This window comes from Maylandia zebra, linkage group LG11, assembly GCF_041146795.1.
Source record: "Maylandia zebra isolate NMK-2024a linkage group LG11, Mzebra_GT3a, whole genome shotgun sequence".
In the NCBI taxonomy this organism is placed as follows: domain Eukaryota; kingdom Metazoa; phylum Chordata; class Actinopteri; order Cichliformes; family Cichlidae; genus Maylandia; species Maylandia zebra.
Window position 1 is genome coordinate 7,446,107 of NC_135177.1, and position 27,992 is coordinate 7,474,098.

The 27,992-nt window shown below is 42.2% G+C and overlaps 1 protein-coding gene across 3 annotated transcripts in view; it reads right to left on the minus strand.

Annotated features, from left to right (window-relative positions):
• Window positions 1-27,992, minus strand: part of vps13b (vacuolar protein sorting 13 homolog B) — a 299,476-nt gene that overhangs the window by 76,401 nt on the left and 195,083 nt on the right. For all 3 annotated transcript variants that reach the window (XM_004560029.5, XM_004560030.5, XM_004560031.5), the window contains 6 exons: window positions 25,598-25,724; window positions 24,130-24,273; window positions 9,159-9,500; window positions 8,093-8,513; window positions 7,736-7,873; window positions 1,233-1,628 (listed from right to left, as the gene is read on the minus strand). In XM_004560029.5, coding sequence (XP_004560086.3) covers window positions 1,233-1,628; window positions 7,736-7,873; window positions 8,093-8,513; window positions 9,159-9,500; window positions 24,130-24,273; window positions 25,598-25,724 — 1,568 coding nt within the window. The remainder of the gene's footprint in view (window positions 1-1,232; window positions 1,629-7,735; window positions 7,874-8,092; window positions 8,514-9,158; window positions 9,501-24,129; window positions 24,274-25,597; window positions 25,725-27,992) is intronic.

Sequence of the window (27,992 nt, forward strand, 5' to 3'; positions counted from 1 at the left end):
ATAGCGACGAGGATGAGGAGGATTCTATTCTCCCTCTGCCCAGTGATCTATCACCTTAACATCATCACCACTTAAACCATCAATTCACATTCACATCAAGGAGCCATCCTTCCCAAGTAAAATGGCATGTTTGAAAGCCTCCATGTACTAATATGGTCACCCTGATCCCAGCTTATTAGGTTGAATTGTTTCAGGACATAAGCCTCCCACTGGATGACTACAACTTGGGAGAAGATATGTGTTGTTATTGAGCTTATTCTCTAGGTTTCTGGGTTTCAATGTAGGACTATGGCTGTATCATAGGCCTGGCCATAGTAGGAGAGAAATCACTGTAGTTCAATCTCTCCAGCCTGCTTGACAAGCAAGTCAATATGGATTCCCCATATGAGCTTTCACGTGCTAAGGAGTAGTTTAGGAGAGGCAGTAACCACTGTGCAGGGTAGTGACTTGAGGAAGAAGCACGGTGATGCTTTTGACCTTTGCCTTCCCCACAAAGTCCCACTGTAAGAACCACTGCCGGCCTTCCCGGTCTTCACAACGACAGAGTGCAATGTAGATTTCAACAATGTAGGCTTCAGGGGGCTGGAAAGTAGTGTCCAGTCCCCTGAGGAGCAAGTGTCCTACTGGCCACAGACACAAGAGTATTACAGTTAAACATCTTTCACTGGCATTGTCACCACCCCTGCTGCTGCATCAAGCCATCATCCCTTCCTCTGGAGGGAAACAAATGACACACAATATATGAACTGTGGTTGCTGCCAGAAGCACAGCAGGCAGCACTCATGGAGATCCGTGCCCTGAGCACTCGATGGATTGTTTATTGTTCCTTCCTCCCCCAAAGAAGCAGCGTGAGGAAGATGCTTCGTTCTAGTCTGAGCTGTGTAACAGCTAACAATGTATTCCCCATTCATATTCAAGGAACAGCACAAGTTCCCTCATTGTTTCCTGTTTATTCACCTCCCTTCAACAGTTTGTGGGATCAGTTCAGAGAGAGAGGTGTGTGGTTCAAAACAAAAAATCACTTTGAAAGATTTTTCAAAATCCTAGAAGTCATTAGTCCGCCTTAGACAACTTAGTGAAGCTTTCATGGTCATGTTGAAATGCGCTTCCCATCATAAGATACCTTGCTTGGATATTAGAGAAAACATTACATGTACATTCACTGCTGGTCCCTCTGGTTCCTGTTAAGTTGACCTGTAATAATCCCCCCCCAATAAAACAGGTTTACTCACCTTCTATCCTAGACCCTGGCTTCATGTTCAGACTTCCTGCCATGGCAGACACTGATACTGTCATGCTGGGCCTCATTGGATGAGTGTCAGTCTCCATAACCACTAAAATCTGGGCAGTCCGAAGAGAAACCTTGTGAAAGGTGAGTGCCAGCGCCCCAACACTGCTGGCTTTACCCAGGGCTGAGGCCTGATGCTGTTTGTCTGCACGAGGAGGAAAGGCCCTGTGAAGTGTCTTTGCAGGGGAAGAATGAGGGGTGGAGGAAGCAGACGGTGGTTTACTTGAGCTGTCCCATGTATAGTTTGGTAGGATTTTATTCTGGTAAGCTTTGGCCTGCTCCAGCTTTGCCAAAGTGGGACTGATTTTCAAGGGACGTGATAGCTCCATGTTCAGTTCAGCTGTGGAGAGAAAAAAAAAGCAGATGACAGACAACAAAGCAAAAAAAACAAAACAAAATTAAAGAGTGTTAGTCAATCTGTGCTGTTAGCAAACTTTACAAACAACAACGCCCTCTGTGGACATGTGCTTGTGCACATCCTGACTTATATTTATGAAGTGCTGAGTGATACAGAAAACTGGGCTGGAAGCAGAGAGAGCAAAGTGTTTGAGCAGGTAATAAAAACACAACTTATTAGTCAGAAAAAACAAAAATACATCCTGATGGAAACAGACTAACTAGATCTCTATGGGAATCTGTTTTGTTTGCATATAGACACACACACACACACACACACATATATATGTATATGTGTTATATATATATATATATATTTATAATATAGTAACAATTTAGAATTATCCAATTGTAGAGCAGGGCCTCTTAAACTATGTCAAAATGGGAACTAAAATTTAATAAATTCACTGTTGGCTGTGGTCTTTGGTCTTTAAAACCTGCTGTTGAAATTTGGAAAAACATAAATGGGATAAAATCCATTTGGGGGCTTTAAGACAAGGCAGGCTTCATCAATGTCCCACTGAGCAGATTTTAAGCTATCTGACCGACCCATGGGATACTAAATGGTGCTGTGTCTCATAAATCAAACTTCTCTCTTCTTCTAATCACTCAACTTTGCATGCAAACTGTTAAAAGGACAGCTGGGTCCAGTCTCAATCTCTTTCTTCTCCTCGTCTTAGATGGACACATATGCACGCACAAATTCCTGATTGTCTCGTTGTAACATCCTAATGTGACACTGCGGAATAGCAGAAGAGAATGTTTTCTCCGTGCCAGCCGCGTAAATCTGAGACCACTCTCTCCTGTTCAATCTCTCTCTCACTCTCTGGTGCTCTGCAGCCTTCAAACACTTGACTGGAATATACAGAGACACATGAATTAACTCAATGCCGTTTTACACCACTTCCATTATCCCATTTTTCCACTTGCTCATGATGATGGGAGAGGGAAGCAACCCCCCCCCCCCCACAAAAAAAAACCCCAAACCAAAACTAGTGCAGCTGTTTTTCATGGTCTCATCAAGAGCCCAGTGTTTACAGCCTCTTAAGGGTTTTAGGCCCCCTGTCTACCTCCTCTCCAGGTAAGAGCACTAAATGACATGAGCGGGAACACTGCCAAGAGTGAAAGGCCAAAACACACACACACACAGACTGAATCTGCCTTCGGGATACTTTCTCTTTTAATTCAGCGGAAGTAAAGCACATGGTCAAATGGAAGGATAACTGCAGAGACGAGCTGGAGGAAGGATAGGTGGAATTTGCTGTGCAATGTAGCTTATCATTTCCACTTGACTTATCACCAGGAAACTTTACAGTGGTGAAATAAATAGCTGTATGCAGCTGTTCATCCAGGTTCCTCTGTTCCCCTTCCCATGTTACTTCACCAATCCATTTTCTCCCCGTCTGTTTCATGTAAGCCATCTTTCTGCTTCTTCTCTCTTGCTCAGTCATTTCTATCTTTTACTCTTCCTCCACCCACAACCTAATCAACCCATCCCTGTAATCAAGTAAAGATGTCCCTGATCAACCAGCCAGAGCTAGTGCCATGGCCTGGCTCCCGGCACATGGAGACCTGGTACTCATTATCATTGTACTCACTCCAAAGTTCCTTTCTACACCCTACCGGTCCTATCCCCCCACCAACGGCAGATCTGAAGTGATGGCAAGGTATTTCTATTTTTTTCACTAATCTGAAACTCACCAAATCAAACTGAGTAGTGCAAGTCGATATGGCTAACTATAACCCAGACTTTTTAGACTGGAACTCATGGTTATAGTTATCCTCTTGCATGTAAGGCCCATGTCTGAAATAAGGTACTAACCTTTTAAATAACGATGATCAATAAAATATTCCACTAAACTGTGCATTAACTGTATATACTTTTAAAGAAAAGTTAGATTTTAAAGAAGAGTGAATAAATTCCCTCCTGCTCGTAACCAGGATGTCATAATGTATGAATATTTATTGTTAAATATTAAATGTCCATTTCTATATTTAAGTATTCCTTAAGGAATAGTGGGAAAAAGAGTAAGTTTCCTCCTTTTTATAGTGTGAAATGATTACAGGCCACTGCTATCTATCAGGGTTTAGTACTGTGAAGAGACAGCCACAGCATCTGTACAGCCTCCAGTGTTTTTTTGCAGAAGTTTATCAAATTTCCACATATCGAACAAAACGTGTTTTTTTTTCTTTTCTAGAGCTGATCATCTGTGAGAAACAGAGACAGATGTAGGAACATGTGATTTCACTAGGCAAAGATGACATAAAAAGAGGAAACTTTAACCTCAAGAGGGAAAGAAAGGCTTTTAGGTTTTACAGACTGAAGTGTAAATTCTGTATTTATGGATTAAGATGTGACATCCGATAAAGCCTTCCCTCAACCATATATACTGTAAAGTGAAGGAAAAACATAAATGTCACTCTTATTTTAAACTGCCAGCAGCGTGCCAGCAGGGGCCATGGGTGACTGGGATTTTTTTTTTAAGGCAAGAAATATAAATATTGAAAGAAATGTGGTGAAAAAAAGTACATTAACAGCAATGAGATTCACATATACGAATGATTTAGCTGAAAACACTGATGTTTGCCCTGAATGTAACAAATATTTTAAACTGGCGACTGTCAGTAGAAGGCTTGTGCAAAGAGCAAACGTCCAGCCTGAAGGCTGAAAGGTGGTGCTCGCATACTTTTAAATAACAGGCCTTAATGTGAACAGGCTGCAGGGACTCACAGACTGGCCCTTCTCAGGTGTCAGCCTCTATTAGCACTGGAGAAAGTGGAAGATCAAGGTCTAACAGAGGTATACACACAGGCACAAACACACACACCCCTCTGCAAAGTAGTGTGGGAGATCAAATACGTTTTACTACCCAGGTTACTGTGGCTTTTTGGCGAGGTCACGTGTGATGCTGTCCCCACTTTGAACCTGGCGTTGGTATATGTGATTATGCGTAACTACCAGAAACATTGTTTTCATTCCCACCCCCTCCCCTCTGAATTCTCTAGCTGACTTTCATGCTTGACACTTGACAGTGGAAAGCCTGTGTCCGACACAGGTGGCAATGTGTCAAATTACGCGGGACCTGTATGTGAAGGGCATGTGTTTCTTTCTGGGTTCGAAAGTGCAAACAATATTTTGGGGGGTACCTGTTGCTTCCCAACATTACAAAAAAGTCACTCAGATGACTTGAATCAGAGAGGGTCTGGATGGTTCGGAGGGGCACACCCTTGTATACAGTAAATGACAACATTTCTACGAACTCTGGTTTGACAGAAACCAGGGACAGAGAGCAGTGTTTCCAATTTGTTCAAGCTAATCTATCACCTGCTCCTTCTTTACAGAGGAAAGGCGGATCTCGACTTCGAGTGGTAGCAGTTACGATTCTGGACATGACTAACAAAAAATGAGCAGGGAGGGAAAGTATGCGTATTTGTGTGCTCACTGGTTGCTGCTCGTGTTGAAAAAAAAACCCCGATCCACTCAGGACTTTATCGTCTATGTCTCCGCTGGTCAAGCCTTGAACTCAAGTAGTTCTGAAAAGGCTGACGTTCTGTAAGCATCGGCATTAGTTATGTTTATGTGAGCGCGTGCATGTATTTGATGAGCAGCTGCTGAGTGGGGGTCAATGCTGAAACACCATCCAGTTTACAGTACACATGTTACAAGTGTTTCCCACTCAGCATCCTTGGGAGGGCCGCTTTGATTGGTCTTGCTGAATAAATGCTGCTGAAATTGCGAGCATATTGCTGTAAACACACAGCAAGATGTGGCCTCACGGCTGTCTTCTCTCCGTCTGTGCTGGGCTGAGATAAATTAAATGTGAAGAACTGTCAAATTAAAGTAGGGGCCGCCAAACATGATACACATAGCAGCACCCACATAGTTACAGAGACTTACACACAAATAAATCACGTGTAAAAACAACAGAAGGACAAATGAATAAAATGCTAAATGCGTTTGTTCTTCATAATCCAGTTTTCAGCTAGTCAATCCTAGTCAAGGCATTTCTTGAACTACTTAGTGATTCATTTATGAATTAGAAAAGAATTTGTCAGCGTCCAGTCCAAATATTTTGTGAATAAGGGTCTTCTAGAAAAACAACCTCCGGTATTGGGATTCTTCTGCTCTGTGTAACTTCTTCCTTTTCTCTCCCGACCTTGAAGACGATAATTATCTTCCCCAGAGAGTTATCCAACTAAACAACACAAAGCTGAAAGTGTGTGTATGGATGCATGTGTCGGAGTGTGTGACTATGTGGTTGAAGGGGTGAGGAAGAACCAGTAGCATGTGTGGTCAATTCTCGAAATTTCCAGCAGAGCCTGACCCGGAGCAACCTCACACTGAGCCTGGATCCTGTCTGAGTCATGTGGTATGGTTTTGTGTGTGTGTGTGTGTGTGTGTGTGTAAAGAGAATGAATGTGAGTGATTGTGATGCAGCTAATCCTACTGAGAGAGAGAGATAGCTCATCTCTTTATTAGTTCAAGGGAAACACCTGACTGTAATTTCACATTATTGGCATCTCCACTTCAGCTGCACTCAGGCATCAGATATAACTACAGTATAATTATCATTAGAGATATAACTCTGTTCAGTGAAAAGGACAGGGCTTCTATAAATAAATCAACACTGAGCCATATACACTTTTTAATAACCAAATAAACTGAATCTATTTAATCCACCATGCACCTGAGCGATAACTGCTCCTCTTCCTTACCCTTTTCCACAGGCAGATTAAAGCATACCAATGTTGCAGGACACTCTCTTTCCACTCCTTAATGTACATACTGTGAAGTATCATTTATTACCATATACCTTAAGAGCTGTTAAAACAGTTATGCAATCTGGACTCGTGCAAAGGTCTCACTCATTGGTTAGTGGCGTCACTGATGGATCTGGTTGTGTTTGCTTGTACTGTGTGATTGTTGGGGTGTACATAGAGCTGCATTGTATTGTGTTGTGGGCCTCCAGGTGGACAGAGCAGCTAAGGGCTTTCAGCTGACAGCAGGAAGTAAAGTGTGTGGGAGCAAGGGAGTGATATGCTTTGCTAAACTATTATCAATAACACCTCCAGTCCATCCTGTGCTCCCTGTATACACACACAGTATATGTTCATGATTGTATGCATGTGGAAGAAAGACGGGCTATATGTCAAAGTATGTCTGTAGTTAGGTGTCAGTGAGTATGCATCTGCAACATCTGGCCTGGGTTCAGGGAGCTGAACTCTGGATGATGTTCTGCGCCTACACACGCTCACAGGGATAAAAAGGTTGTGCACACTGAGACTCAAAGGCCCACTCACACTTTTATTTATTGCTCTTGTATTTGTGTAGAATGTCAACCACACCCTTAGGTCAAAAACCTTAGCTTAAAGCTACTCATATGGATATCATATCAACCTAAAAATAGAGAACCAAACACAGTGACAGGCAAATTCAAAGAAGCATGAGACTACACGCTTAAACCCACAGGGGATTGTATTGTACTGTTCAAAGAAACGGACACCTGCGATATCAGTGGCTTTCTGAAGCAAACATCCATAAGGTTACTTATAATTTTCTCATCATGTGCTCACATGTGTGTTTACTCGTGTGCAGTATATAGAAAACTGGCTGTGAAATTGCTGTTTGAACTGCTGTTATAAGACTAAACACAGAAAGAAAAACAAGAATTTATGGATAAAGGTAAAGTGACTAAAATGAACCCAGAGCTGAAACTGGATTTTTGGATGGTATTATACACCAGAGGATGTTGTGCAAGTCAGTGCTAAAAATGAAGCATGTTGTTGTTTTAACTAAAATACAGCGCTGTGACAAAGTATTTAGCCCCTGATTTTTGTATATTTGTCCCACTTAAATGTTTGGGATCATCAAACAAATTTAAATCCAAGTAAATACAGAATGATGATTGCATATATTGAGGGAAAGAAGCCATCCAAACCTACCGGGACCAGTGTAAAAAACCCCCCCAAAAACTGCCCCCTTTTGTTAAATCCCACCCGCCTTTTTTGCATGAGTATACAAAAGTGTGTGCGTGTGTGCACGATTCCCACCTGGTCCATTTAAGAAATCTTTAATTTGGAGGCAGAGCAGAGGGGGAGGAATCCCCGTTTTACTGTCCACCTCTCCTGCTACTGTCTGCAGCCAAAACACATTGTAGTCCAGAGATTCTGGTAGAGTCTTTCCCGGGTCTGAACAAAACGAGGCACATAAAAACTTGAATAGAAAAATAAAAGGTCATACATGTCAACATCAGGAAGTTTCACATTTATTAGTTTGAGTGAATATGACTCATGGGAGGAGATGGAAGTCAATTTGTCCAGGATCTACAGTTTAATAACAAAATTCAAATCCATTTACCCTTTAAAAGTATCCCCAGCCATCCCCAGGAACATATTTATCTCTCTCACCTAGACACTTGTAGTCAGCAGCTACTCCTCTTAAGGACACATCAAACACAGACAGCTCCATCCTCTGTTTGCGGTGGTGACAGCTGAGAAGGGCAGAAGGTTGCATCACCTGTAGGTACAAGAGGGGTTCCAACACCTGGTCACCAGCCCCTCTTCTCCCAGGCTGCCTAACTATGGTTACACCAAGTGCTTGACGGGCTGAGGAGCGTGTCGGAGTAGGCAGGCCATCCAGGGAGAGCAGGCTGCCTCTCAGCAGTGGAGAGGCCGGCTGGGAGGTGTTGCTGTTGAGGATGTCCTCAGCAGTCAAGCCAGCAAGTGAACTCTGGGTAGCTGGAGGCAGATCTGGAGTTGGGGATGCCGAGGCTGAATGTGACTCAGACTGGAGGCTGGTCTCAGGCTGGTTGAGGGCACTCTTTCCAACCTGAATCAGATAAAAAGGAATCTATCTATCTCTATGAAATCACTGGAATTTGAGGATCTTACTTTGGGTCTGTTGACCTTATACATATCAAATTGGGCTGTTTGGTGCTGCTTATAAAAACTTGAACCAAAAAACATAATGTGCACTTTGTGTAGATGTGAGCAAGTTTAATTTATCAGCTCCAAATGCACAACACGGTTATTTGTTTGCTTTTCTATCTCGAGTGGGCTTATGTTGAACTGGTGCCCAGATGTCTTTGAGTTCCACATCTGCTTAGACTGTGGGAATGATTTATCAGCATAAATACACACACAGTATATTAATGTTATTATGTGGATAGATGAGCACTGATGGTCCATGTTGCACTATATTAAATTGAGTATATGAAATTGAATTGTTATCATTTAGACTGTATGAAACTACTTTTATCAGACACACAAAATAATTACAAATTCTATTTTCAATTAGACAACTGTACAAAATCAACCTGCTGTAAAACTCAAACATGATAACTCTTATAATAACATAATAATACTGCATGCTATTGTACATGTTTTCTATTATAATTCTAGACACGTGGATAACAAAGAGATCCAGAAACTGATGCGTGCAAGAGCTTCCATGTGACAAGCTTTTATTATTTACCTTATCCGCAGGCTGCATCTTTTCCGGTGTGCCAGGAGTATCCGACAGAGAGGGAATTGCCTTTGGAGGGCTGGAGCAAGCATAGGTCATCACAGACAGCCTACTAGCGGTGAGAAAGATGTCAAAGGGGATAAAGCTTAGGTTCTTGGTAATGGTGGACTTGTGGGAGGGTCTGGCAATGCAGTGGTGACTGGCCCCGCTTTGTTGCTCTATTTGCACAATACGGATGCGAGCGCTGTCGCTGCCGAAGCCGCTGTCCTGTCCAGTCCCACTGTGCCGCGATGAAGAGTCAGCGCCCGCTACGGGGTCTCGACCACCTCGCGTCTGCTCATGCCGACGCAGCTGTATATAAAAACATTGAAGGGAAAGCCATGTTGACACAGATGCATATGTTCTTGGCAAAAAAAAAAAAGTGCAAAGGTTATTAGCATTAGCAGGACGAGAATAGGAGGGAAAAAGAAAGGAAAAAAAGCTTTTGTGTTTTTTGTTTCTGACCAAAGCACAACAAGGTTTGCAGAAAATTAAGGCGATTAAAAGATTAGTAAAACAGCAGTGCACCATCACTGATGCACTTCCTAAAAAACTGTTGAAAAAGACCAAAATGCTATTTTTCAAAAGTGTAAAATCCATCACTAGAATGAATGCAAACCAACTGAACTGGATAAGCAGAGGAGGATGGATGGATTAATGGATGTACTAGTACCCCCACCCTTGTAAGGGCGGACCTGTTGTTCACTGACATGCAAAGAAAGAAAACCATAAAAGTCTAGGTAATGTATCTTAGCTTTATCATGTTTGCTTTTTGTAAATTGATAACAGCTACCAGCAGCTAACGTAAGCAGTATGGCTACTAACCTGTGCAAGCCATGAAATTATAAGGTAAAGAGTGTAAATACACAATAATAATTACCACTTTATGATAAAAAATTATGGTTTAAAAAAGAGAAGTCTGTTTGCAATAAAAGACATGACCTTATCTCAAACCAAAGCAAGCTGGTGTGTTAGCATCACCATGGAGATAAGGGAAGCAAATGAAACTGGAGAACATTTGCTGTTTTGTTTTTTTTAATCTATAAATCAGTTTCTTGTGTTGGTCCTGGCTTTATGAGAGAACACAAATCAAATAACTCATTTGATTGAATCCATGGACAAATTGACCAAAGAAGGGAAGCATCGTACAGCCACAGAGACATTAAAGGCATGCTCTGGGACTTTTTACTGTGGTCTAAAAATCATTTTGCACTTCTTACAATATTGGAAATGTCTACAAAAAAAGAGCCTCACCCCAGAAAATCAAAATGTTTTGTGTAGTTACTGTGGTATTGTGTATGAAGCAGCTGAGATTTTATGCTTGGCTCCAGCTAACGGATGTCGGGAGGGTTCCAGCCGTTGTGGCAATAAAAAGCTTGCAGTGACAGATGATATAAATCAACGCGAGCACTGTTGCTGGATTTCAAGTGACAATGAAAACAGGCATCTTTATTCTGCTACCAAAGAATGCCATCTTCCAAGGCTACAAAGAAGCTGCCATTAGCTCCCATGGGATAGATATGAGACAAATAACTAAAACTAAATGCTACCTACCAAATCACTTGCTGGACATGTTTCCAGAACTGACATATATAGCTGGAATATCCAAATGATTTGACTTTTTGAAAAAATTCCCAAATGTGTGGAAACAATTCTAGATGCTAAGAAAAACTGTTTGGATCACAACACACAGAAGCACTTTGTTAAAGTGGAGCAGAGGCTGACGTAAGAAAAAAGGAAAAAATGAAAGAATGCAAACAGGTCTCATGTAAGCATATAAGGTGGGTCTGGTGTGTTTGACCACTACTTCACATCAAAAAAATCCCTCCTCTTATACTCTACAGGTTTGTTAGACGCAGCATGAGTAGTCAGTTACTCACCAGTTCCAACACCACAGTTACACCATGACTGAGGCCTATCCCCAGTGTTTCCCATCCATGTAAACAGGAACAACGTCAGTTTCGATTAGCTACTGCTGTCTTTTGAAACATGATGAATTGTAAAACACAGGAGACAGACCCAAGGTGTGTCCCATTCTCTCCCACCCTCATCTGCTCCAGTCTGCACATGGTTGCTATTACAGCATGTACTCTCAGCTGCCCCCTCTCTTTCTCTGCATCACTCCCTTCCACACACTCCAATGAGAATTTTAAATGTATATTATTGCTGTGGCGGAGATAGTGTTTCAAGACCTCCAGGCAAACACTAAACCCACTGGCAGCACATTAGACAGAATACTTGACTTATTAGATATTTCCTATTCTAAACAGTGTCATCAAAGGCTAAGAACAAGAGCCATATAAAACGCAGCAGCATGCCTGCCTGCCTGTTCTGTTCAACTGGGCTCATGTGTGGGGCTTCCATAGGATTGGCCTAGCCAGATCCCCTTCCTTTCTCTGCCATAATGAGGACAGGATGTGTGCATTTCTTTTCTGTAGAAATGTCAGACTTTCCAAGCAATGAGGAGGAGAGAGAAGGCAGAAAGGGCCTGGACTTGTCTCCATGTGTGTTAAGTTAAGCGAGTGAAACTTGCATTGAGGTAAGGAGGTATTTGAAAAGGTATTCAGCAAAGGCAAAACATCCCCTCCGAGGAGCACCCGACATTGGAAGGGACAAATAAGCTGCATAGCAGCTGGGAAAGAGCGAGCCAGCAGAACCTGCCAGACGCTCTTTATGCTTTTCTCCCTTCCCAAACGTAGGCTGTACACATGCATTTACAATTACAGCAAATACCCCATCTTCTCTTTAACCACCACTACTAGCAGAGTGCCCCCTAAGCAAATTTTTGGTCTATATTTAGATGTGCTTACAAGTGGAATAAGGGATGATGGGGAACACAATCAGAGCCACGCAGGAAGAGAGACAATGAAAAAACGTGCCAAATGCACAGTGTTCATAAGTTCGTGCATTCAATCAGTGTATTCACAAACATGTACGCATAAACACACATGAAGTCAGTGGCTATTCAATCACTTTAACTTGCTGCTTCTTCTTCTTGCAGCTTAGTTAGATCCCTATTGTACCTACTAACTGGAAAAAAACAGCATGTATACAAAGAAAACATATACCTCTATATGCATTAACTTTATACCAATTTATTCAATTATTGAGGGCAATAAATTTAAAATACAAACATTGACTGTAACTACAGGACCAGTCCCAGCTGGAATCCCCTTTTCCAGCTATTACTTTCTATTATATTATATAATGGCTTCACTGGAAACGCTCTTTCCAGATCCCAATGCAATCTTCCTCTGGACTTAGGTGATCGTGATCATGAACGTGCAACTACGCACACATACACATCCCTCCACACCCGAACCCCCACCAGCCAATCGTGAGGTCATCCCATCAGAGTCTCCAGGCAGAGCATTCTGGAAAATGAAGGATAATCCCCAAAGTGTGAAACCATGAGTCTCCTGAGTGCCAATCATATCACAGTGCATCTGTGTGACTCCTGACCCCATTTCTATCAGTGTAACTCAGAACAGCTTGCTAAAGAAAGGCTAAGACTCGGAAGCAAGTGTCACATCATCCAAATGCCACCCGTTCACAGTGCTGGCTGGCTAGTCAAATATGACAGCATACTTTTTACATTTGAATATCACATATGCAGTTGATGCTTTCCAGATGAATGAAAAGAAAGTTGCCATTCGGGATCAGGGATCAGAGAACATGAAAATCTGGATTTTTAAGATGGTAGGGAAGTCCATGGTAGTCGACAGGAAAGAATAAAATAAATACGATCCAAGTAACAAAGGTGACTATTATTCCTTTCAAGACGGCCCATTTAATAGCCACATATCCAAACTGTAGTCCGACTACATTCAGGTTCTTATAATACAAGGATTCCCAAAAGTTCCCAGACTGAAATGGTGCAACAGGATAAAAACCCACAAAAATAGCACTAAATGAGACTAAAATTCCTTTATCCCCAAGCAATACACTGGCCACGTTTGAAGCAGACTGGATGAATGGTTGATGAGATATGTGTAGAGCACACAGAGAGGCATACAGAGATTTCTTGATTTATTAGTGAAATGCTTCAGCTTGAATTCCTCCAGTGAATGACAGGCTGTTGCAGTAGCCATAGCAGCCAGGTGAGGTCAGCTTAGGGAACTGAGCCACTTTTCATGCATTTTTAGCAGAAAAATGGTTTATCACATTTTTCCCATGTTCTCTTGTAACTCCAGTAGAATTCCCATTGAAAAACACGGGAAGTCATTATTAAATCTTTCTGACAGCACTATTCAGTTCAGCTACTTGCTTGCAAAATGCCTACATTGAAATTAACTTCTGTATCTTGACTACATCAAAGTTTATAAGTTAAGCCCCTGCTGTGCTACCCACTTTTGTTTACCAGAAGCATAAAGCTGATAGCAGGCCTCTGTGTTATTGTGCCAATGAAGGAAAACTTCAATGCAGCAATACCTCATCTTAATCAAAATAACAATAATACTTTACCACATGCCATTAGAAACCACAACTCACTTGCTTATTTTCTTGAGGAAAACAGAGGAGGGAAGACATTTATAATATGAAGTCACTGCTTTGTACGCCATAATGCAGAACAAGAAAGGGCATCAAAGGCAGTCATTTAGCACACTAAACTTTGTTTCAATAACAAAGGCAACCTGCTATGCACTTTAACTGAACCACAACAAAGAGGTAAAGGAAGGTCGTGACCCCAGAGCTCGCAAATGGATGCCGAGTGCTTCGGCGTGACTGTCGACTGTACTTTAAACAGTGTACTCCAAAGCTCAGGGCGCCAAGTGGGGCCATTTTAACAAGCTCCCTCCACCCAGTAATGCTGGTGGGTGGGTTTACTCCGCCAGGGTTTAGCAACATGTTTCTCAAAGGAACACGAGAGACAATATCCGAACCATTTTGTTTTTTCCTTCCACGCTCCAGGTCCCCAGATATCTCTCCTTACTCCATTTCTCCATCTATTGGTGTGGACCAAAGGAATAACAATGTGGGAATATTTTGCTTACCATGTCAGAGAATCTCTCGCTCCTTTGATGCCACGTGACTCACAGGGGGAAAGCAAACACTGCGGTGACAGTAATAATTTATGCATGTTGACATTCCTAAAGCACTGGGTCAGTTGGAACACTTTTCATCCGGAAAGACCGACTGGGGCAGAAGCGAGGAGATGGCTGGTCTAAACAGAGGAGCATGAGAGAGGGGCTTGTGAAACACCTAACTGAAAAAACAAAGGAAAGATGAACCGACAAGAACATGAATACAGAGATGATGTTCTTTGGTTTCCAGCTGCCCTATAGTTTGGAAAAGCTCTGGCCCAGAAACAAAGATGCGAAATGATAAAGGCGGGAGAATGGAAAGAACAACTGTAAAGAGAGCGAGTTAATGTAGTCCATCTGGGGAACTACAGTTTGCTTCTCAACAAAGACCTGGCTCTGGAAGATGTGGCGACCAAAGCCTCTGTTTTATAATTGAACTTCAAAAACGTTTTTCTCTCATGCCTGCTCACGACATTAGCTTGCTTACAAATATTTTGCTACAAATAGAATGCAGATTGCCATTGCTTAGTACATCAGAGCAGCATCCAGAGCGCTGACATTACGCAGGCTACAGTAGTGTGCTCAACACGTTGAGTTTAAGCCCGAGGCCTTCCCAGTGTGACTCCAGGCCCTTGGAGAAGCTCGCCAAACCCACCGTGCCCCGCTCCAAATCTCTGGCAATCAAGAATGACTTAAAAAGTTTGACAGACACCACCCTTAAAGCTCAACAGGAGATGTATTGCTTCAGTCACCCCCGTCAGATCCACCATCTAAACCCAAATCCTCACAATTATGTCGCACCAATCAAATCTACTGCTTAGGTTAGGGGTGACTGTGAGGACGTGCAGGAATTACCCCATATCGCAACAATAGCACAAGCTCTTTATATAATCAGGATGCAATGCAGTTGCCTAACTCGCCGAAGGAAGCGTTCAAAAGACGGCACAAGACAATTTCTAGATTAACAACACAAGTGTGTTAGTGAAAACAAACAAAGGAGGGAAAGCGGCCCGACCGTCATGATGCAAGTATTCAGAAATGATACACAGACTCTCTCTGCTCATCCGACATAATCTCTTGGCTGCAATCAGACACTGCTGAACAGACTTTATCACCAAATGCTTCCATCATTAATAATGAACATGATACAAGATAAACTAAATAAGCAGAGTTACAAAAGTGAAATTTTAAAGCTAAATGGAGGACTTGGCAGCTCGAACACCGCTGATAAATGTCGCCTGATGGCCTTTATGCACTTAATATGAAAACATACCGACTCCCGTCCGATATACCTAAACAACTGCACCCAGGCTCATAACATTTTACCGGGTACCTGTTTACAATAACTTGAAGGCCAGATGAGGGGGAAAAAACCATGATGAGAAGTCACAGTGAGACAGAAGCACCCTGGGGTCTGTCTTTTCTCTGAGCCGCTATGATCCTAGCCCCCACAGCAGCAGAATATTCATCAGACGTACTTCTGTTTTTCCACAGGGATGGAGCAGAGCACAACTGGCTCTCGTTAGCCCTCACCATCCCTGTTTATTTTTGAGATCTGTGTGGGAGCAATTTTCTAATCTAAAATACAGGCTCCAGTATATACCAAAAGTCCCTGAGTGAGGTGAGATTAACGGTGGTCAAAGTTGTTTCTGAAAGTGGGCATAAAAGTCCCTTTCGCTGAGCTACTGTGAGACATCTCGGAGCTTGACTTTAGGATGTTAGACCAGTGGTGTCTCTGTGAAGACACTGGCAGCGATTTTGCGTTCTTGACACATCTCATCGCTCGTTACATTTTCACTGGCAAAGCAAAGTGTGACACGCACCGTCGCTCATGGTCTCACAATAAAGAATAAAGCAGCAAAGTACCTTAAGATTTCTCATCCGAGGTTTTGGCCATACATCATTAGCTTTGGCGCTATGTTTTCAACAAACAAACAACAAAAGAAACCTCAAACTGCATTGTCTTCAGCATGACCTTGGCGGTTCAAGAAAGCAAATGTCTAAGAGACTTCAAAAAGCTGCAGAAATGCCTTTCATTAAGTCGTGGAGTGTTCTTCTGAAACTTGTGCTGCCTGCCAGCCATCTCTGTATTCTCTGCTTTAGTTACAAGTTTGTGAGCAGAGAGTAACAGCAGGGGAAAACAACAGAGTCCTGAGGTGATGTGAGGCTGTTTGGAGCAGGACAGGGTGGGAGGTGTAGGAGGCAGATGCTCACCAGGTGGTCTTATACAAGATTGGGAGCGATGCTGCTGTGATCAGCTCACGCTCCAGGAAGCCCGCACATACACGCTCACAATTTCGAAAAGAGACACAGTAAGAGCGCACTGCTTCATAAGTGAGGAGACACACACAAATATGCACTTAAGACTGCACTGAAAACTCAAAAGTGGCATGAAGACAAAAACAATCCTGGCTCTCTGTCTATTTACAGCAGGAGGATTGACGTAATCTTCCTGTAATTTGTGCCTGGATTAGCTACGAGGGTCGAGTGAGACAAAAGCTCTCGGGTTCTGCATGTTAGGCTCTCAAAGGAGAATTATGTAAGACCCCCTATCCCCTGACTTGGCTGACCAAGAAGGACCCTGATAATGGAAACATACTGTAGAGGACAAGGCTAAACTAACAAAAAAAATGATCTGCAGACAGAAAAATGAACATGAACGTAGCTCAAAGGCTCATTTTAGGAGAACAAACAATTTCACATGTTCAAAGTAATGATAAACTGACTGCATGGATGGCTGGGGGGATTCAGAAGCAGCTTACATGGAAGGAAACACCTGTGTGAGGGGGCATCTGGTGATTCATTTTTGACATGTACACTGGAGCTCATCCAAGAAGACAAACTGAAGCAGGTGAAGTACAAAATCAAGCCCACGTCCTGATTATTTAAACCATCTGAGCTACGTTTTTCAGTTGTGTCTCCGGTGACTACATGGAACTTACCCGTGCATATCTGTCATTACCTTGGCTTCATGTGGGTTTTACACGCTGCTATCAGGTTTCAGTTCCAGTCGCAAACTTAAACATATTCAGTTCACAAATGTACTGATAGATAACAGTTCTTGTATACATGGAATAATGCTCGGTTCCTCCATCACTAACATTAAGAACACATGTGGCACAATAACTCACGCCATAATGCAGTACACATTACAACTACTCTCGTCGCTGAATGACCTCTTGTGAATCTTTCAATTAACCGAATTAAGGATGTCGCATTTTGTTTTAGCAGAACTCAATGCTTCTGCAGACCATAACGCAAAAAGACAAGAAAGAAAAAGGAGAATAACAAAGACACTACACACTCACACTTTTATTGCAATGTTCGAGTTACTTAATCTTCCCCATCACCTGTTTTTCTAGGTGGAATCTTGCTTTTACAGGTGGATGGAAGAAAAAATACCCCCACAACTATTTCCTCTTTTCACTTCACTGGACAAAAATTCTGTGTTTTTACACTGAACAAAATCTACCATAGTGTCTGCTAGCTGGCCTGCACATTGCTTTTACTAGTCCCCTGGGTTTATGACCCTGTTTCCCTTGCAGGCAGAGAGAGAGGGCACTCCTGCTCACCTGAGTTGTCACTCGATCTCTGGGTTCACGGCGGGGGCCTCCTGCCTTTCCTCAAAGGCACCATTTGTTTCCCTGCTCTAACAGAATTCCGAGCTTTGTGATTTTATCTGGAGTTTTCACGCCAATTTTGCCAAAACCGATTGAGGAGAGAGCAAATTCAGCTGCTACTGATCTCAAATAGATTGAGTTTCCAAGGGGCCAATTTAAGAATGTGCCACGGTTATGCTCTGAGAAGAAGGTTGGTTGGAGTGCAGAGGCTGAACAGGGAAGGTGAGCTGTTATGACTGGCTGTCAATTAGCAGTTGATTCACACAGAAGGGTCAGTTAGACACAGGGAAAAAAAGAAAAAGATATGGTTTCATAACAAAAGAAGGGCAGCAAGATGAACATTGGCTATGAAAATATGTATGTTTAAGATAAGCTGAGACGACACTTACTTTACAGATCTAAGGCAGCCAAAATGGAAAAGGAGACAGCTGCACAAGGAGCTTTATTTATTATTCCTCTCAGCAGCAACCGGGCGAATGAAAATAGTGCTAAGCAGGATGGGAAAAGGTCAGGGTGAAAGGAATCTGGCCCTCAGAGAGGGTTAATAGCCAGGTTGACTGGTTAAGAGCTGACCTCTCAGGAACATCAGCTCCCAGCTTTACAGACAAATTCTTTGGACGGAGACAGGAATCAAAGCAAACACCACATTCAGACGCTGTACTCATCTTTGAACATTTCTTCCTTACTCTCTTCCTTCTTCTCTCATTTGGCAAACCTCTCTCAAGCTGTCTCCACTGTCTGCTCTGTTACTTTTCCATGCTTTAGATTTTTACCCTCATTTCATGTCTCCTTATTTCTGTTGGCCAGCAGAGCACTGAAAAGATCCTCTGACACCTTACTGTCCTGGAAAGATCAGAGGTCAAGAAAGATAATCGAGTTCTCAAAGCTCAACAGCTACAAGACAATATGAAACACTCATCACAAAGAGGAGTGGCTTGGGAAACGGTTTACTTTAAACATATACAGACGAGGATTCGGCCGCAGGTCGCTCGCTGAGCCAAGCTTGTCAACAGCACCGTGGCTAAGATAAGCTGTCCTACGTGCTTTTGACATCCAGCTAACACTCCTACGTGAAAGAGAGCTATATACAGGCCATCAAGCTTCCACGCTCCCACAGTAACATTTAGCAGTATTTGGTAAGAGTGAGTTACTTTTATTTGGTTATTATACTTAACATTATGCAAAATTCTCAAGATATTTGAAAGGATGACCTGTCACAGAACTGTATTCTGTTTGCTCATGTAATCCCAGACTAATGGGAGCTCTGAGGAGGCCCCATCACGAAACAGTATGGCACATCAGTATACATGACACTATGACATTTTATTTTAAACCATAAAACACACTAAACTCGTTTTTTTTTATAAGGGACAGTTTTTAAATCTAGTAAGTGTAGTTGAGTGTGGCTGTGTGGACAATTATTTCAGGAAAAAAAAGCCACTATGCCTCCTTAAGGGTAGACATTTAAGACTAAACAGATGTAACAGCACAGTATTATTGTCTCCAGAGGAGGAACCCTGCCCAATAGCAGCCATTTAGTCCAGTAACTAGCTAGCTATGGAAGAGCCAACACTCTTCCAGCAAGCAGACGTGCCAGTTCCACGATGGAGAAAAGATTGAATGGGATAGACAGTGTGGGAAAGAAAGTTGGACAAGGTAAACAGAGAGAAGGCAATAATGGGTGACTGCGAACTTGATGTATTTTCTAGGATTTATACTTCAGACAGTCCAACCTGATAACATCTTGTAAACCTGTATACAACCCTTTACATGTTTGTGTGGGCACTGGCATCAGTGGGGATATATGTGTGTTTGTTTGTGTGTGTGTGTGTGTACATGAGTGTTGGAGGAAGTCTAAATCCCCGTTTCCCATGCGTGTAATCATCCCAGGATGAGGTGGAAGATGAAGCCGACCGGGACTTCCCCTGCACCAGAGGGTATTTTCCTCTAACACTGTGGTACGAGCACATGGCTGACCCGGGCTGCCTCTGTATGTGCTTTTTTTACTATGTGTGTCTGTGTGTGTGTGAAAGAGAGTGATAAAAATAAAAAAGTATTATTATCACTGCTAAAATAATATGTTTGTAATATGTTTGCTTATTACTGTAGCAAGCGTATAAAAGGCACACAGTAAAATCAGAAAATGATACAGAATAACTGAAAGACTGTCAGGAACAAACTTGCACACTTTCACACACTGTCATCTAAATCTTTTACTCTGTCTTCTAGAGAACAAATAACGTCATAGCAGAGCTGACACACACACACACACACACACACACACACACACACACACACACACACACACACACACACACACACACACACACACGGGTCAGCTGTTCAGTCATAAAGAACCATTAAGAGTCCTGGCTCCCAAATAAAAGCAGAATACAGTTGCCATGTTGAGAATCTGGAAACAATGTGTATGACAGAGTGTGTGTGTGTGTGTGTGTGTGTGTGTGTGTGTGTGTGTGTGTGTGTGTGTGTGTGTGTGTGTGTGTGTGTGTGTGTGTGGTATGGGTCTGCATTTCTGTGTTGCTTGGTGACACAGCTGATGACATAGCAGTGAGATAAGTACCACAAACTGCTCCATCATCTATTCATAGCTCCCTGGCTGAGGGTCCTCCTGCTGCTTAAACTGAACTCAGCCTCACTTTATCATCATTAACATCGAGCACAAAAAATGATGGATCATAATGCTGCAATAAACATCCCTACGATGAAGTGATTCAAGGAGCAACACATCTGCTTATCTAGTGCTTAGAAATCAGCTGTTCGGTCATAAAGAAGCACATGTTTTGCATCTCAATCATTTTAAGTGGAAACTGGTAACTGTCGATAAAGCACAATAAGAGGGTATGAAAGAGATTATGAGAAAATAAAAATCTAACATCTGTATGTATGCATGGAAAGGCCATTACAATGTGTATGTGTGGACAGACTCCTTTGAACACAGCCACAGTGTCTAGAAATGACTGAAATCACACACAACACTTGAACGCGCTGCCTGAACGAGTGTCTTGCCTCACCACTGCCAGGGAACCCAAAAGCCCCTACAAAACAAATTCATTAACCAAGACAATAAAACACAGCTGTGAGGGGCAATGGAACCGTTTGAAATGAGTGCCTGGGATTGTGGAGAATCTGTTCAAGACAAACAGCATGCTAAGAAAAAAGAAAAAAAAATCAGAGGAAAGGATTTGGAAATAAGAGAGAGTGAGTAAAGAGCAGTGTTTAATTTAAACTCTAGCTGGGGACAGTGCTGACTGTGAGAACGGAGATGGTTTGTTGGAGCACAACAAAAACAACTCCCCTGTACCAGATGCTTGAGTTCTGGGACCTGGTTTTAATTTAATCTTTTGAACAGGTTGTATAAAATAAGAACAAACAAAAAATGCCAAATTCTATAAATATCATTACTGAAGCTGGGATTGAATTAAAAAAAGACATTCCAAATCCAGTTTCTAATACTGTGGAAATTACAAATGGAAAGACATCTGAACTTTATTACATGAAACCTGAAGATTGTTGACTCTACCTGTTCTTAACCCACACTCTGAACACTGTCAGGGTATGTACTTCTGATATTCTATGATGACAGTGGGTGAAATGTGTTAGCAGGGGGTGGGAGTGGGGCCTAAATGCCTTAGTTCAAAACACCACTAGAGGGCTCTGCAGCTTGTGAAATGGGTTTTTGTAGATCCGTACACACCAGACCTGATCATGTCTAAGTCATACTAACCTCCCTGTTGAAGGGCCAAGCAGCCGGACAGACTCAGCTGCCAAAAGACTTACGACACTGAGATAGATGGAGGTACAAATAGTTTTACAGAATGTCCAAAAAAGTCAAAGCCAGACCACATTTATTCAGTATAACCTCCGAGCTCTGCAGCTGCACAGAGGTGAAGACACACTGACTGAGCTCACTGTTAATGATACTGTTATGCTGTGTAATGTCACTGCTATAAAACAGTAAGGCACACTGTATCATGCATATGACATAAATAAGGTAAAAGCAGAAAAGTCATAATAGCCTCCCCTTGTTAATAACTGTGACCAAAAGAATTTAAAAATGCATGTGTGGAAATACATGAAAAAAACATGAAAGCTGAACCATCACAAATACATCTAACTTCTCAAAAAGCAGTGATTGATATTACATCATTCTGGACCTTGTGGGTAATTTCTACTTCACCTAATCCAGATGAAAAAAGAGAAGTAATAAAAACAGTCGGATGCATATTTTTGCACAAAAAATTGACAGCTCCTAAACTTGTATAAACTAGGAAAAAGCCTGGGGGTAAAAACATAAACACAGCGGCTACTGTCACAGTGTCCTTAACATTATTTGGAATCTCATCTCCTCCAGCTGGAGAAGCTCAACAAGAAAACCAAATTCACAGAGGAATGTTTCGGGTGCATGTCAGGACTGCACTGTGAGCCAAGGTGTTGCAAAGCTGAGCAAAACTGATGCTGCTACATACATTACGTTGCATTACATTTCATTGCTTTTAGAGATTAATGGAAAAAATAAACCGTGATCAATCCAATTTAAATCACCCTTCTTGAAGGGTGAACCCTAACAATTTTTTTTTTTTGGGGGGGTGGATAACATATTGCAGTTTTCAAACAGTTGCCAATAGTCCTCCCAGAATAGCTGCTTAAATTTCTCATCCTGCCTTGAACCTGGATGAACCCTCTGTAGCCGTTAGCTGCCCCTCAACAGAATCAAGCCATGAATCATTACAAGTCAAGGGTGAGGGCTCAGAGATCACCCAAATCAAGACCAGATGCACAGCAGGCACCTCCCATGGTCTTACCGTGCAAGTAACAAATGAAGAACAAAAAAGAAATAAGGAAACTTCACACTGCGCCTTTCTCTTATCCATTTCTACACGGTTGTATTAGTCCAAGTTGTCCTAATCCATTTTATATTGTACAGTGATTACATGATTACAAAGTTTAACTTGTTACTTTGCCTGAGAAAGCCTACTTCAGGTTACAGAGGCCTTTATCTGCGTCATCTGACGCAGTCATTGCACTTAAGCACACATCGTCCCATAAAGAATGTTAAGAGGAGATAACAGTAAAATCACTATCAACTCACTTCACTTCATCCCATTACCCCCGTTCTTCTTTCCCCTGTCCCCTTCCCTCATCTACAACTCCCATCCTCACCACAGCTGGTAAATATTTTTATATTGTGTTCCATTAGAAAGCTTCATTAAGCGGTCAGACGGGGCAAATGGCGCCTGGGAGCTCCCTGTCCTGTAAACAATAGGAAGGGCCCTGAAAGCTGCAGCTGAGCAGAGCGCAGTAAACTAAGCCCACATTAGAGAACAGCCTTGCTCTGAGTGAGTAAATATTTAAATGTGTTGGATTCACCCAAAATAGTCACGGCTAATAGTTAAGAGCACAGTATTGGGAAATAATAATGATAGATTTTTGAGCAAACAAGCATTGCGCTGCTCAATGATTAGTAATTGGCTTCATGTGAACTTGTGGCAGACTAGTGGGTAAAAATTAATAAGCCATAATTGTATCAACAAAGTGATCTTTTGGCAGATGTACAGTATCCAGCTAATGTCAGCACAGCACATATCTACAGGAAAAGTTCCTGAAATAAAAAGAGTTGTTAGTCACACATGACTTCAGGTTTGTTACACCGAAGAAACAAAGCTTTAGTATTACAGAAACCATAGTTAAACTACTCAAATAACCTTACTCCAGCTAAAATGTCCATACTATGTATGTATGTAGCTTTGTTTGTCAGTATGTAAGTGCCCATATGGACCAAGACGTTTGTGTTGTGCATGAATGTGTGAGTCAAAATTCCACCTGATGTCACTGTGACCTGTGTTGCATATGTTTATGTGAGCACTAGTTGGTGTGATTTCACCCACAGTCTACAGGACCAAAGGAGCCAGGCCAGGATCAGGAGCCCAACCAAGTGCATGCTCATTCTTTAATATTCATGGGTATGAGGGATCACTGCAAATCTGTCCTCCAGTGCTGACATGTGCTGTCCTCAGACATCTCGGGGAGAGGATTCAGTGCAAACCACCTGAAGCCACTCACTAGATTTGACTCCTCTAAGTTAAATTGAAACCAAAATGGAGGAGATCCAGAATCGCAAGCAGTGTGAGATTATGCTTACAGACACAGGACTTTCAGGTAGACAGAAGCACTGAGAACTGTGTATTGCTGCACAGGCTGACTGTTTAAACATCTTTAAGTTTAAACAGGGGGTGGTTTTGATTTTGTATGTAGTGCTGGAACGTCACTATAATGTACCTCAAAGCCTTTCTCTGGAGCGTCCATCCCCACCATGTTGTCTCTGAGAAGCTGATGAAGGAGGTGGACCTGAGCAATACTGAGGTAGAAATCCAGACTGCTAGTCACATTAACCTCCAGAGAGTGGCCACACACCACCACCTCCTAGAGAAAAAAGGGAGTTAAAAAAAAGGGGGGGGGGGACAAAATGAACAGAAGAAGTAGGAGGAGAGAACAGGAAATGCATTGAAAACATCTTTTGTAACTTGTATACGCTTCTATTTACTTTCCATCTCCTCACTATCTTTGTATCTTTACTTAAGTCTGTCTCTTCTTCCGCTCTTCCCTCTGTGCTCTCTGGGGTCCCACCCACAGCCAGCAGTTCAAAACTCAGGCTGGAGGTTACATCTAAAAGGATATTACTCACCAACACTGTGGACTGAACCACACACACGCACACATGGCAGACCTAGCGCAATAACCCACAAAGGGTATTGCCACTGTTTTTAAATTTTATTTTGTCAATTCTGAGCTTTAAATTAAAGTCACTACTGTCTTTTTTCTCATTTAGATTTATAGTAACATAAGAAGTGCATTAACATTATAAATATTAGTAGTTCTGTTAGCGGTCAAAGTGACTGGTCGAACATGTTAAGGTTACAATAACAGTTACAGAATAGCCTGGCGAGGAACCACATACTGCTATAATACATTCAATACATTAATGATTCATTAGCAATAGCTTTTACATTTGTGTGGGAACCATGCATAAATCTGCTAACAGTAGTTAGCGGTTAGACAAAATGAATATGATTTTTATTATAGAAATTGTTCTACACGACTTAGTTCAAAGTTGTGTTTTGTTGTTCCTGGCTCTGAGTTTCCATATCTGAGGGAGTTACACAAATCACATTGAGAGAGAGAGAGTGTGTGTGTGTGTGTGTGTGTGTGTGTGTGTGTGTGTGTGTGTGTGTGTGTGTGTGTGTCTAAGCACAAACTATGGATTAGCTGTTATGCATTGTCAAGGGGCACGTTAGCGTGGTCGGATGAGGCATCAAAGAGGCAGGAAGTCTCAGAGAGCGGTGCCAGAAAACATCAGCTGTATAAGCAGAAAGGTTTGAACTCTCGGGGTCAAAAACCTCCCATTACATGGTGGACGGCCGATTCCTAATGAGTAAGTTACTGTACGTTAGGAGGAAAATGTAAATACTTTTGACATCTCACATAATCAATGTCTATTTTCATATGAGCAACGGATTGTGAGAGTAATGGCTGCAGTCGTAGTTGTAACAGGTCGCGGTCAAAGGGCACAAGAAGAATCTTTGTCTATTCTCAGACTTAAACTTTGACGTTTCGATATAATTTTCCCTAGTTCCGGGGGATTTTAACTTTTCTACAGTGCAGAGACATTTTCATTCAGAAAATCTGAATACTCTCTACAGAAATAATTCATGCGCAGTATTTCATGTAGCGCTGAGTGGATGCTCACCTCTGTCTGTCCACTGTCAGGGGACAGGTTCTTGCTGAAGATGATAGCTGGAGCAGCAGTGACCCGGACAGAGAAGTCAGTCAGGATCGGCGTGAGGATGGCCCGGCGCTCCTGGTGTCTCCGGATGCTGTACAGAGATCAGACACCTCATCAACTACTATTTTGCTACTGTTGTTCTCAACCATGAAAAATGTATTCAAGCTTTTGTATACCTTATAGAAACCTAAAGGACTTTTTATCTTCACTAAAACTCCCCTCCTTTTGTTTACTAATATCTTTTCATGGTTAGTACTTAAAAAATCTTTGTGAGACCGTCCCATCTGCCTGGGGATGGCACGTCAACACCACACAGTTGAAACCACAAAAAGTCTTCACAACAGAGTTTTATTGTCGTGCTGACAGGCAAACATGCATTTCAAGGCTGTTCTAGGTTTTAAGATTCAAAGCATTAGAGGAAAAGCTAAACTTGACAACAGAGACTTCAAAATTGATCTTCCCCTCGTATAAACGATCTGTAAGGTTTTTGCCATCACTGAGATTTTTTACATTTCTTCTTTTACGCATTTTAGTTGCAAGCTTGAACAGAGACTGAGTGAGACAAGACTCATTTGGGAACAGCTCTTAATTGTATACACACGAACGAGCTGAAACCTTCTCATATCAACTCTCCATTTCACTAATGTTCATTCCCACAATCAAGTCATATTTGTGGGAACATTTGTTAGCAGTAAAACAAATATACAAGTGGGCTTTATAAGGTGGTGTTAATTGCCACATCTGCTGCTATTAAAACAATCAAGCAGTACAGCTTCCAATATTTATAGTTGGCTGGGATTATAAAAGGCCCAGTTTCTAGGTGGCCTTGAGTACAGTTCTTAACCAGAAACAATATCATATTCACTTCTGCTACACAAATGTGCATTACCAGTGCCCTTAAGGGATTATTTTCTGACACATTTCTTTGAGTGGGGAGTTCGAGGGAGGACTAATTCAGAGGTGAAATGATCTGTGAGGCCAATTGGTGTTGGCTAATCTCCCTTCAGACGGGGATTGAAACAATGAGTGTCTCGTTGCAGGGGACAGGTGCTATCATTCACCAGCAAGGCTAGGAGCCCCGAAGCTCAGTTTACCAGTATTATGGAAGTCTCTGAGTGGGCTGGAGAATCCTGTGGTTCTGTGTATGTGCGCGTGCCTTTCAATGGGGTCATTACAAAAACAAAATATGGAAAGATTGACTTTTGTTTCATTCAGTGGGACGCAGAATAATCAGTAAATTGGAATATCAGTGGCATGAACAAAAGGGAAGCCTGCACTGGGCGACTGATAGGAGGGGCGATGGGAAGAGTTCGCAGCTCTGTGACACAAGGTCTTTCCTAGCCAGCAACTACAAACTGTGATGAGGACAGATCCTGTCAGTGGATCCACAGTGCTGGAATTTCCTCACAAAACCTCAGGAAGCAAACTGAGGCCACTGCAGATCAGCCGCTACTGGAATTAAATCCAGAAAGCAGCAGAATCAACATACCGTGAGTCTAAGGCTGGGGGGAGAGAGAGGGTATCAATGTAAAGAAAAAGGAAAAGGTGTGAACTTTAGAAGTGGTGTGTGTCAAAACTTGTTGCAACCAAGGTGGTGTATTTCTGTTAATGATTGCAGCAGACAAGTAAAGCTGTGAACTTGGCTCCCCTCTCCTCAGTGTCCTGGAATTTTCTCACACATTCAGCTATGACTTGGTAGTGTTGGTAGCTGAGGCGCAGCACACTGCAGTGCACCAAAGCCCTGCCGAGCTTCTAGTGCTGTTTCTGCTACAGCGAGGGGAGTCGCATTGCTTTAAGGTTAAATGGAAGAGCTGGGACGAGACCCCAACACCACTACTGACTTTGACCTTATCAGTATGACCATAGAGACACACCTGCCTATAAATGTATACCTTAATTGTGTAAACGATATCTTACGGAGTTAAATGGAAAAAGAGGAAACATCAGAAAAGAAATATACGCTAAAGAAGAATGACAATCCAGTGATAAAGAGCTAGGAGCTTCTGATTATAAACAGGAGTCAAACTTTAGTGACCTTTACTCCATAAAAGTGGGTGTCAATCCTCTTGAGTGCAAAAAGAACTGTTACATATTAGGTCATACAATCATCAAGTTTGAAACAGAAATCCAGACCCACTCTAGTATGTCTTACGACAGCTAAATCTATGCTAAAGATTTTTAGCATCTTCTGGAGCCCAAAGTGAGAGCCCAGAATGTCACCTCATTGCCCTTTCAGACAATGTGGACTTGGCACTAGGCCCATTGCAGAGAAACATATTGAGTGAAAGAAAGAAAGAATGTGACTGGATTAAAGATCAGAAGCCCCTTGCTCTTGTGAGCGTCTCTGACACAGTAGTAA